This window comes from Xenopus tropicalis, chromosome 1 (assembly GCF_000004195.4).
Source record: "Xenopus tropicalis strain Nigerian chromosome 1, UCB_Xtro_10.0, whole genome shotgun sequence".
NCBI classification, from domain to species: domain Eukaryota; kingdom Metazoa; phylum Chordata; class Amphibia; order Anura; family Pipidae; genus Xenopus; species Xenopus tropicalis.
The window spans coordinates 18,523,244-18,534,806 of NC_030677.2; the positions used below are offsets into that span (position 1 = coordinate 18,523,244).

General features: G+C 42.9%; 1 protein-coding gene across 1 annotated transcript in view; it reads left to right on the top strand.

Moving 5' to 3' along the window:
- The window catches only part of polr1a (polymerase (RNA) I polypeptide A), a 49,628-nt gene extending 39,872 nt beyond the window's left edge, over positions 1 to 9,756 (top strand). The window contains exons 29-34 of the mRNA XM_031895296.1: positions 236 to 355; positions 676 to 954; positions 1,305 to 1,505; positions 1,588 to 1,705; positions 1,906 to 2,070; positions 9,456 to 9,756. Of these exons, the coding sequence (XP_031751156.1) occupies positions 236 to 355; positions 676 to 954; positions 1,305 to 1,505; positions 1,588 to 1,705; positions 1,906 to 2,070; positions 9,456 to 9,556 (984 nt within the window). The 3' untranslated portion in view covers positions 9,557 to 9,756. The remainder of the gene's footprint in view (positions 1 to 235; positions 356 to 675; positions 955 to 1,304; positions 1,506 to 1,587; positions 1,706 to 1,905; positions 2,071 to 9,455) is intronic.
- The last annotated feature ends 1,807 nt before the right edge of the window (positions 9,757 to 11,563 follow it).

An 11,563-nucleotide genomic window follows, 5' to 3' on the forward strand; every position in this document is an offset into this window, starting at 1 on the left:
AGCATTGTCCAGTAGAGGAATGGGGCTCGCCGACCCCCCTCCTCCAATACTTCTTGCAGATGTCGCAGTGTACAACTGCTGAATTGCATAGCATGAATTGTATTAAAACCAATACAATTCCTGCTAGATCAGGATTTTGTCATTAAATGAAACCTGAATAAAGGGCCCAAAATTAGCCATTTTCCATAAATCCCCTAGTAACTGGTAGGACTGGTTCTCTCCTGTCCCCCCATAGGAAAGCCAGCCCGTGGAGAATGAAGAAGAGCAAGTCAATGCGGATGATGATGATGATGATGCAGAGGAAGGTGATGCTGATGCCACTGATAAAAAAAGAAGAAAAAAACAAGAGGAGGAGGTAATTAACAAATGGATTAATGGTACAGAACACCTGGGGGCTGCAGCCCTCTAGGGAGTTTTTGTGGCCACCATAGTAGTGCTAACAGATATTTGGCATGTTGGATTTTGGACAGTGCCAGTATATCAGAACCAACTGGCTATTTCCCTATGTTTCATATGGCAATGGGTATACAGGGGCAACCATCACAAGGCAACACTGTCATATTTCTTCTATGATAATTGTGCTTTAAGCTGCAATTGCCATAAGTTATAATGGGATGCATGCTTGTCTAGTGGATGGATTTACGTTCCACAACCTATCACACTGTCTCATTTTAGGTGGACTATGAGAGTGAGGAAGAGGAGGCTGAAGAAGACAATGAGGAGGAGGTGGGGTCTCCCGAGGCAGGAGAGGAGACATCTGCTGATGTGAAAGAGAACACTGGGGATATTGTGGATGAAATAGAGGAGAACTCCCACTCCCCCGTACCTGCCAGGAGACCTCAAAGTGGACTTGCCAAGGAGGTTGTGGCCGAAAACAGAATAAACGATGTACTTAGCCTCAATTCCGCTATAGAAGATTACTGCTATGATACAGAGAACAGCTTGTGGTGTGAGGTAAGAGGCCAGTGCAGCAAGTTCCCACTGAAATTCAGAATATGAGTAGTCTGGGAAAGGGGGGTTCTGGGAATTTGCTGATATGCAGGGCATAACTATAGAGAAAGCAGACCTTTCAGTCACCCCCTGTGCTGCCACTCTTGCCTATATCGACGTGAGTTGGGGGTGCAATTAATTGGGTGGACGGGTCCCTCCTGAAGATTTTTTGTGGGGGGGGCCCAGCACATAATATTTACGCCACTAATCCAAGGACTGCTTTGGTAATGAATTGCCTGTGTGAGAATGGACAAATGCGAAATCACTCCATTTATACACACAGGCCCAGGCTCATGTGTCCTTTGTTTCCACAGATCACAATCAAACTGCAGCTGATGAAGATCCACTTCGATATCTGTTCCCTCGTGTCCTCCCTCGCCCACAGTGCTATAGTCCATGAGACCAGCGGCATCACCCGGTGCCTCTTGAATGATACGGCCAACAAGCAAGGGGACAAAGAGCTGATTCTCAACACAGAGGGGATCAATCTGTATGAACTTTTCAAGTATTCCAATGTAAGTACAATATAGTTTTATGCGCTGGTCATTTTCATATCATTTGCTCACTGATCAGTCTGTGCCAATTTTATCCCCATAGATCCTGGAGCTGAGGAGGCTTTATTCCAATGATATACACACCATGGCAAAAACCTTTGGCATTGAGGCTGCTTTACGGGTGGTAGAGAGGGAGATTAAAGACGTGTTTGCGGTTTATGGTAAGTAGCCATGTTGTAGGGTTAAAAGTCATAGGGTGCCGGTCCCATTATCATTGGACACTTTCTATTTTATTTGGTGTATAAACATCTTCCTGTTAGTAGGTGGGGACATAAAGAGTGTGTGGATTCCGGGTAAGTGGGTATCTTTAGTTTGGAGTAAGCTTTCCAACAGAAACCAAGGCGGATTCTGTCTTACACAGGTATCGAAGTGGATCCCCGGCACCTCTCGCTGGTTGCGGATTACATGTGCTTCGAGGGTACCTACAAGCCTCTCAATCGGATCGGGATGCAGTCTAGCTCCTCGCCCTTCCAGCAGATGACATTTGAAACTAGCTATAAATTTCTAAAGGATGCCACCATGAATGGTAACGGAATGACTGCTTTTCTCATTAACATTAACACGTCTGTTTAAGTAGCTGTGTTAGAGGGCTTCTGGCACAGCTTGCTTGCCTTATATCTTGCACTTTAAAGATGCTATAGTTTTATGGTATCTCTCTGTACAGGCTATGAGCAAACTTAGGGGGCTGTTCCTGCTGAATTGTGCTTAGTGCAGGGGAATCCCTATGCTGCCATAAGTTTATGGTATCTCTCTGTACAGGCTATGGGCAAACTTAGGGGGCTGTTCCTGCTGAATTGTGCTTAGTGCAGGGGAATCCCTATGTGCCATAGTTTTATGGTATCTCTCTGTACAGGCTATGGGCAAACTTAGGGGGCTGTTCCTGCTGAATTGTGCTTAGTGCAGGGGAATCCCTATGCTGCCATAGTTTTATGGTATCTCTCTGTACAGGCTATGAGCAAACTTAGGGGGCTGTTCCTGCTGAATTGTGCTTAGTGCAGGGGAATCCCTATGTGCCATAGTTTTATGGTATCTCTCTGTACAGGCTATGGGCAAACTTAGGGGGCTGTTCCTGCTGAATTGTGCTTAGTACAGGGGTAATGCCCAGTTTGCAATAGTTTTATTGTAAGACAGATTCAAAGGAGTAGCCCCTGCTGTGGAGATTTTAGTTTACGGTCCCATTACCTTGGCTTACTACACTTTCCCATGCACATCGATGAGAAGTGCTTGATACCAGATCAGGTTGTTTTATTCACCATGGGTTTTCCTGAGAAGCTGGCCACCTGTGCCCCCCACACTCATGCAGCTTGATATTTGTTGTCATGGGACCAAAGCCTTTTCACTAACAATTAAGTTAGCTATTAACTTAAATATCAGGATTAAACTGTCCTAATGATAAATGTGGCTATACAATGAGGGGCTCGTGTGACACCCAATGTAGGTAAGAGATCAGGGTGACAATACCATTATTTTACCCCATTGAATATCATAACTATTGTAACTGAAACCTAATTCTAACGGCGTGCTTGTTTAGTCACCCAGACGTGCAAAGCAGGTATTTGTAGCCTTCAGTTTATTGATTGATCATGGTTCCCTTTTACTCTTCTCTGCTAAAGGGTAATTAGCTTTAAAGAATGCTGAATTGTATAGTTAGTAAGGAATGTGGAGGAAGGATATTCTTATTTGTGCCGTGATTAATATGACATGTGTATTTAGGTGTAAATATGCCATTAGCAGAGCATTGCTCCTAACTGGGTTCCTTTTACATAGCGTGTACAGGTTATTTCTAACCTCCCCGTATTTGTCCTTGTATAACCCCCTGCTTTGCTTTGTGCCGCTCTGTTTGCATTTTTCCTTAAATGCTTAGAAACAGCTTTTTTTGTGCCTTTGTACAAATAGTAAAAGGGGCCACAAGCATTAACGGAAAACAGTCTCTAAGGGTAAGAACCCATGGGGCGGGATACTTGACCATGATAGATCTCTGCTATCGCGGGCAAATAACCGCTCCAAGTCGCGCCAAGGGTAAGAACCCATGGGGCGGGATACTCGACCATGATAGATCTCTGCTATCGCGGGCAAATAACCGCTCCAAGTCGCGCCAAGTTTCCTCCTACGGGCAGCGTTGCGGGACTTCGGAAACCAAAGTGATGGGCTTTCCACTAGCGACTTTTGTTGTTGCCAGTTGAAAGCCTTTTCTGAGCGGTTACTTGCCCTGGTACGTGGCGAGTAACTTGTTCCGTGGGTTCTTACCCTTATATAGCGACCTGTTTTTGGGGGGGGGGGAAATGTTTCAATTTCACCAAATTAGTCACATGTTATGGTGGTGTGGGGGGTATATTAGAAGAGTTAGGAATATTAGATAAAAAAGTGAGATTAAGTGGGGGTGTAATGATCCATTTTGGGACTTTATTTAGGATGCTGTTCCTTCCCATACCGTATTTTCTTCTGCAATAATATTATTGGCAGTAACATAACCAACAGATAACTGGCATCCCAATAAGTGACATATGAAAGGGTCATACTAAATTAGCATAGAAATATTGCCCTTCTACATATTTCCTATTGAGCCACCATTTTGTGCTGGTCTGTGTGCTCCCTCAGAGATCATGTGACAGGAAATCATGCACCTCTAAAGGTGCCCATACACGTTAAGATCCGCTCGCTTGGCAAGGTCGCCAAGCAAGTGGATCTTCTCCCGATATCCCCCACCTACGGGTTGGTGATATCGGGTGAATTTAGGCTAATTCGTTGTTTGGCCCTGGGGCCCAACGATCGAATTAGAAAACCACATCAACGAGCCAATAAGGTCCCTGATCCGACCAAAATTTTTAACCTGCCCGATCGATATCTGGCTGATTTCAGGCCTATCGTTTGTGCCCCTACATGGGGCGATTAGCTGCCGAATCGGTCTAAGGGACCCATATCAGCAGCTACAATTGGCCCGTGAGTAAAAGACATAGTTCTGTCCATTCATTGGCTGTGTAGCCGGACATGTATGTGTGCCCTTGGCTTGTGTGTGGGCATAGCACTTCATGTCAGAGGGATGCACTTTTATATTGAAAAGGCTTTATTTATATGAAACAATGGTTTACATCTTATAGAGACCTTCAATGTTCAGGGGAATAATTTTCCAGTAAAAGGATATGCAATGTACAGTTGTAGAAACCAACTGAAATGTCTTTATTTAAATTATCCAAGACACAAACACAATAAAAAAAAATATATAAGGGTGAATATAAGGTGAAACAATGGGATTATCTAATAAAATAAGACACTAATTTGCCCAGGTGCATGGCACCATTTTATAGATAGGTGGGACAGAAGTTTATATGTATATCTATAACAGGTGAGGAATGACTATCGTTATGGGTTCCTTTGATCCCTCTGCAAATAAACCAACGCCTCTCATTACCGCCCGCAGGTGTAGAAAGGAGAGGTTTTTTTTATAAACCTAGAGGTTCATTTATCACAAAACTTTCATTATTCTCTGCCAAAGGTTCATTTCCCTTTTGCAAAACTCTTTCAGTTTCGGGCCTGGATAACAAATCCGGTGCTGCCTGCTTTAGGCACATGTGGCACAACATGCCGCCCTAGGCCCGGGCCTTTGTGGCCTCTCCACTAAGCCGTTGTATGTGTTTATCGGTAGCTTTGTCACATGCAGCTCCACTTCCCGCCAGTGTACCAGAAGGCAAACCCCATAGATCAGTGATCCCCAACCAGTGGCTCAGGGGCAACATGTTGCTCCCCAACCCCTTGGATGTTGCTCCCAGTGGCCACAAATCAGATGCTTATTTTTGAATTCCTGGAGTGGAGGCAAGTTTTGGTTGAATAAAAACCAGTTGCACTGCCAAACAGAAGCTCATTTTGGCTGCCAGTCCATATAGGAGCTATGAAATAGCCAATCACAGCCCTTATTTGGCACCCTCATGAACATTTTTCATCATGCTTGTGTTGCTTCCTAGCTCTTTTTACATTTCAGTGTGGCTCACAGGGAAAAAAGGTTGGGGATCCCTGCCATAGATGCTCATAAGGCAATTTCTCTACCTGCTCCTGTACCTGTTTTTAAAGCAATACTCGTTCAAAGCTTCTCCCAGAAAGACCCCCTCATTCAGCAAGAGCTCTATAACATGTTTTCTATGTTGATTTTTTTTTTTTTTTTTTTTAAAAACATGGTACTGTGTATAGGAAGAACAATGGCTACTCATAAGATTTATTCCAGCCTGGGAATTATTTACAGTGTTGTTTGCATGTTCACCTTATGTCTGCATGGGTTTTCAACCCACACTCCCACAATAAAGGCAGTTTTTATTGGTCCCTGACCCTAAAGGTGAGGTCGCCAAGCGAGCGGTTCGCTATGGGTGGGCGATATGGGGAAAATGCAGGCTCACTCGATCATTTGGCCCTGGGGCCAAACAATTGAATTATAATGGGAGCAATGGGGCAGTTGGTTTGGGGACTGCATCAATGAGCCGATGCGGTCCCTGATCCGACTGAATCTTTTAACCTGGCCGATCGATATCTGCCCAATTTCAGGCCAGATATCGGTCGGGCAGGCCGCTCGTTCCTGCCCCTACACGGCCCGATAAGCTGCTGAATCGATCCAAAGGACCCATATCAGCAGCTACAATCGGCCCGTGTATGGGGACCTTTTTTTTTTTTTTATTGTTTATTGATTAGACAGTTACAACAATCGATGAGAGAACAAGTAAATCCCAACAGGGAATAATAAAATACAGAATATAAACAAATTAGTAAAATGCACATTTCAAATCAATTTTACAGTTGGCAAATGACTGAAAAATAATAATAGAATAACATAGATTACTAATAAACGGATTATTAAAATTTATACTGGAATTTTCATATATATATATAGGCTAGTAAAGTTTGTAGGTATTCATGGAACTATGGTAAGTAAAGAATTGAATCCAAATGAGATCTATCCTTGGGAGAAAGGGTATTAATGAAGATTTTCCATTTAGTTAAGTATCTTGTACGATTTTTCGTATTGCCAAATTTTACAGAGAGTTTGTAACTCTGAAATAACCGCCGCTATAAAAGGGGGATGTGGATCTATCCATTTCTTAAGAATAGTCCTCTTTGCTGCTGCTACAATAAGATTTAGATCATTTATGGAATAGGAAATGTTCCCAAATTTAGGTTGAAATAGATGAGACACTTGCGTTGTGTCTTCTGAGAAATTCAATAAAGCGGATTTTGGCGTCAGGATGTATTTAGAGTCTAATGTAGATTTTAGATGGTTTATGGGGACCTTAAAGCTGGCCATACATGCAATGATAATATCGTACGAAACCTTAGGGCTGGGCGATATACCGTTTAATACCGAATACCGGTGTTTTTTTTAAAAACTATATTCATTTTTCAGATACCGCAATACCGGGGTGTCAGGGTACTCACCCGTGCGGCCCGGTCTCACGCGCCTCCTTGCATGCGCGCGCGCGTCCCGTTGTCCGAGGGATGTTGCGCACGCGTGTCCAGGTGCACGTGCGTCAAAGCACACGTAGATGTCAAAGCGTGCACGTCCGCGGCGCGCTGACAGTGCCGGTTCTGCGCATGTGTGGGGGGTATTTAAAGCTATCAAACGCCTCCTCCTGTGCTATGTTGTCTGCGGCCTTGCCTAGGAAACTAAGCCTGCCTGATTTACCTTACGACTTTCTGTTGCCGATCCTTCGCTTGCCTGACTCTGATTTTCAATACTGCAGTAATTATTCTCTAATTTATTAGGAAATGGGGTTAACACCTAATCATGCATGGAAAAAAAAAATACCGTGACACCGATATAATTTTGAAAAATACCGTGATATAAATTTTTGGTCATACCGCCCAGCTCTACGAAACCTCGTTTCGTACGATATTCGGTGCATGTATGGCATGTCGGCGAGTCGACCGATATCGCAGGAAGCTGCTGAAATCGGTCGACTCACCGATCGGGGCTGACACACTGTGGAGCCCTGACACACCGTCAGCGCTGAATCGGCAGAAGGAGGTAGAAATCCTAATGTTTCTATCTCCTTATCTGCTGTTTCAGCCCTGAACGGTGTGTGGCGGATCTGACGATGTTTCGTGCGAACGATGGTCGCACGAAACATCGTCAGATCGCCACGTGTGTGGCCACCTTAAGTAAGGAGTGTAAGCTCCAGTGGGGGCAGGTACTGATGTGAATTATGTATAATTATGTATAATCTCATAAAAATAAAACCCATATGTAAATAACTGATAAATCTTTAGTCCCCTGGCTACAAATGCATATATATGAATCTGGGTACACAAAGAACGTAGCAACGACATTTCACTCTGGGGAACCACGTCAATCACCCAATGCATGACATGTTTCAGATCCAGTGATCCTTCATCAGGTGTTAACCAGCGATCCAAAACATGCTGTGCAGTACACAGTGAAAGTATGGCTGGCTGATTGACGTGGTTATCCAGAGTGAAATGTTATTGCTGATTTGGCGTGACTATGTAAGGAGAACCTGCATACAGAAAATAACGCTATCAATTTCACCTATGATCTTATTGTGACTTTACAAACAGAACTCACAAGCATTTATTCATTTGGGCACAAGGAACCAAGCTGGGTTGTGATTTATTTTATTATAAAAGAGAAAAAAAAATAGGTACTAGAACACAGCGTGTAGTCGTAAAAATCCCCAATGTAGGGAAAGTGCAGACCCTTCGCTCGAGGGAGTGGATAAACCAGTAGTGTAAGGGATACCGGGCGCACTGGAAACCCACAAGCAGGTCATCAGAAAAATACGTTTTAAAAACAAAAACAAAACTTTTTTTATAGCATCATAAAAGAACCCGAGGTGTTTGGGGCCTGCACGGCACTTAATTACAGGCTCATTTATATTAGGTCACTGTTGATGATTAATTCTCGGTCTATGCACACATAAACCAGTAATTCCGCACTCACAAATCAACATTACTTAGCAATGTTAATCCCCAACTTAACTAAAGTGTTAGTAAACGTGACGTGTGCCCTATAGTGTGAGAACAACCCTTATTTAAAATGAATTTAAATGATAATGTTCATATATGTGAGACTTTACTCTGGTGACTTTGTAGCTGCAACAGTTTCACTTACTCCATTAAGGCTTTCATTTTATCAAGTTCATATACAATAGTAAGTAGTGATCAGTCTAAAGCAGTGGTTCCCAAACTACAATGGGACTGTCCCCCCTGGGGTGGGGTGGCTTGGAGCAGTGACAAGGGGGGTGGGCCCTGCTCAATCTGATCAGATATGCCCACCTTACATAACATTTTACAAGGCTATAGGTACATGCGGAGTTCCAAATATTTTGAGTTCTTCAACTCTAATTTCTATTATCCTTATCATTTACAGTAGGGGGTACATTATCCCTTATAATACATGAGTGTTACTCAGAGTTCCCTGTATAACTCAGCCTGCAGCCTTGTGCCTTTATATGGGCACAGAACCCCTCAGTGACTGCTAATATCCTTATCATTTACAGTAGGGGGTACATTATCCCTTATAATACATGAGTGATACTCAAGAGTTCCCTGTATAACTCAGCCTGCAGCCTTGTGCCTTTATATGGGCACAGAACCCCTCAGTGACTGCTAATATCCTTATCATTTGCAGTAGGGGGCACATTATCCCTTATAATACATGAGTGAAGTTTGGAATTTCAGCAGCTATCTGGTTGCTGGAAGAAGAAGGCAAATAATACAAAATAAAAAATGAAGACCAGTTGAAAAGCTGCTAAGGACAGGCCATTCCATAAAATGCTAAAAGATACTCTCAAGGTTATCCAGCCGTTTAACTGCTGGCCATGAGCAAAGGTTTAACCCTGATGGAAACATCACTTTTTGTAAAGCAAATATGCATTTAATTGCGTTGTCAGTATTTTGTGTTTGTCGTTTCAGGCGCTCGGGATGACCTGCAGTCTCCGTCGGCGTGCTTAGTGGTTGGAAAGGTTGTAAAAGGAGGCACTGGTTTATTCGACCTTAAGCAGCCCATGAAATAAAATGGGAAAGACAATAAAAGCAAGTTACGGAAACAAGACTTGAATTTCACTCTCCTACAGGACTGTGTGTTTATGGGATACATTGTCCCTCTCTCCTGTGCTGTTCGGGGGGGTGTAATTATCGTTTGTAAATGTTTATAAATGTTATGTTCTTATAACAGTTATGTTCTGCTGTTTAATAAAGTATATTCTCGCTAATGCTGCAGCGTATGGGCCTATTTGGTACCAGCCTTTGCTTTATTCTGCTGTAACGTAGGATCTGAGTATGAATGGGATTTCTCAAACGCAGCCCGAAATGCATTTTCGCAAGTAAACATTCCAAGTGTGCCTACAAATAACATGTATAGAGCCATAAGCAGCAGTCAGACATGAGTATATGTAGCAGGCATACAGCTCTGGTATAGTGCATTATGGGCCATATTTATTATAGTGTGTTAGTCTGCATCTGCCGTAATGTTATCCATTGCAATGTGTGGCTTACAAATAACATGTATAAAGCCATAAGCAGCAGTGATAGACAGCCATGAGAATACGTAGCAGGCATACAGCTCTGGTATAGTGCATTATGGGCCATATTTATTATAGTGTGTTAGTCTGCATCTGCCGTAATGTTATCCATTGCAATGTGTGGCTTACAAATAACATGTATAAAGCCATAAGCAGCAGTGATAGACAGCCATGAGAATACGTAGCAGGCATACAGCTCTGGTATAGTGCATTATGGGCCATATTTATTATAGTGTGTTAGTCTGCATCTGCTGTAATGTTGTCCATTGCAATGTGTGGCTTACAAGACCAATATTTAACAATGTAAAACATAAAACAAATATGAAACACTTTAACGTTATTTGTAAATGGAATGGCAATTGAAAGCAGCACTAGCTGAACTCCTGGTTGTTACTTTTTAAACAATGTTGCAAAGGTTGGTCTCCTCCAGCGAGTCAGGTCTGTCAGGCAGCTGCCTTGTGTAAAGATGGCCATACACATAAAGATCTGCTCACCTGGCGAGGTCGCCAAGCAAGTGGATCTTCTCCCGATATCCCCACCTATGGGTGGATGATATCGGGGGAATTAAGGCTAATTCAGTTGTTTGGCCCTGGGGCCAAACGATTGAATTATAACGAGTGGAATAGGCGCAGTCGATTTAGAGACAGCATCAACGAGCCGATCCAACTGAATTTTTTAACCTGCCGATCGATATCTGCCTGATTTCAGGCCAGATGTCGGTCGGGCAGGCCCGTCGTTGTTCCCCCTAGACGGGGCGTTAAGCTAGACGGGACTGATATCGGCAGCTATGATCGGCCCGTGTATGGCCACCTTTACATTGTTTCAATTGCCAGAGCTCCCAGGGCAGGGAATAGGAAAGGACAGACAAACACTACTAACTAATAGTAATTATATATATATATATATATATATACACACACACACACATCATAAACGGCACTCCCGGCATAAAGTCCATAGAAATATGTTTTATTCCAGATCTACGTGTTTCGATCCCCAGGGGATCGTCGTCAGGATACTGACAGGAAGTGAGGTGTAACCCTAAATACCCATATTACCCAATCAAAATGCAATACCAATTAACCCATCACGTGTATGATCAAGTATATACCGTGTATACAATAATACCCATGAATCACGGCATAAATAAACATTAAATACATAAAAATATCGAGTATATAAAAATGGACAGAGATAAGGAATTACCAATAGTCTCACCACTGTGAACGAATAAATAGATAAAAGACACCATCTCTGTTCTCAAAATGTCATTGCCCAAAAATAGAATAAAATGTGGTAGAATCTATATCCCTAAATAACTCCACAGAAACATGGGCATGATGAAAGTATGGAACAAGGAACATCAAGACTTCCCAGTAGCCAATGCAGTGCGTATCACCGATCTATGGTTATTCATGCGAGTACGAAAAGTTGTAATGCATTTTCCAATACAACACAGCCCGCAGGGGCACATAATGCAGTAGATCACAAAATCAGAAA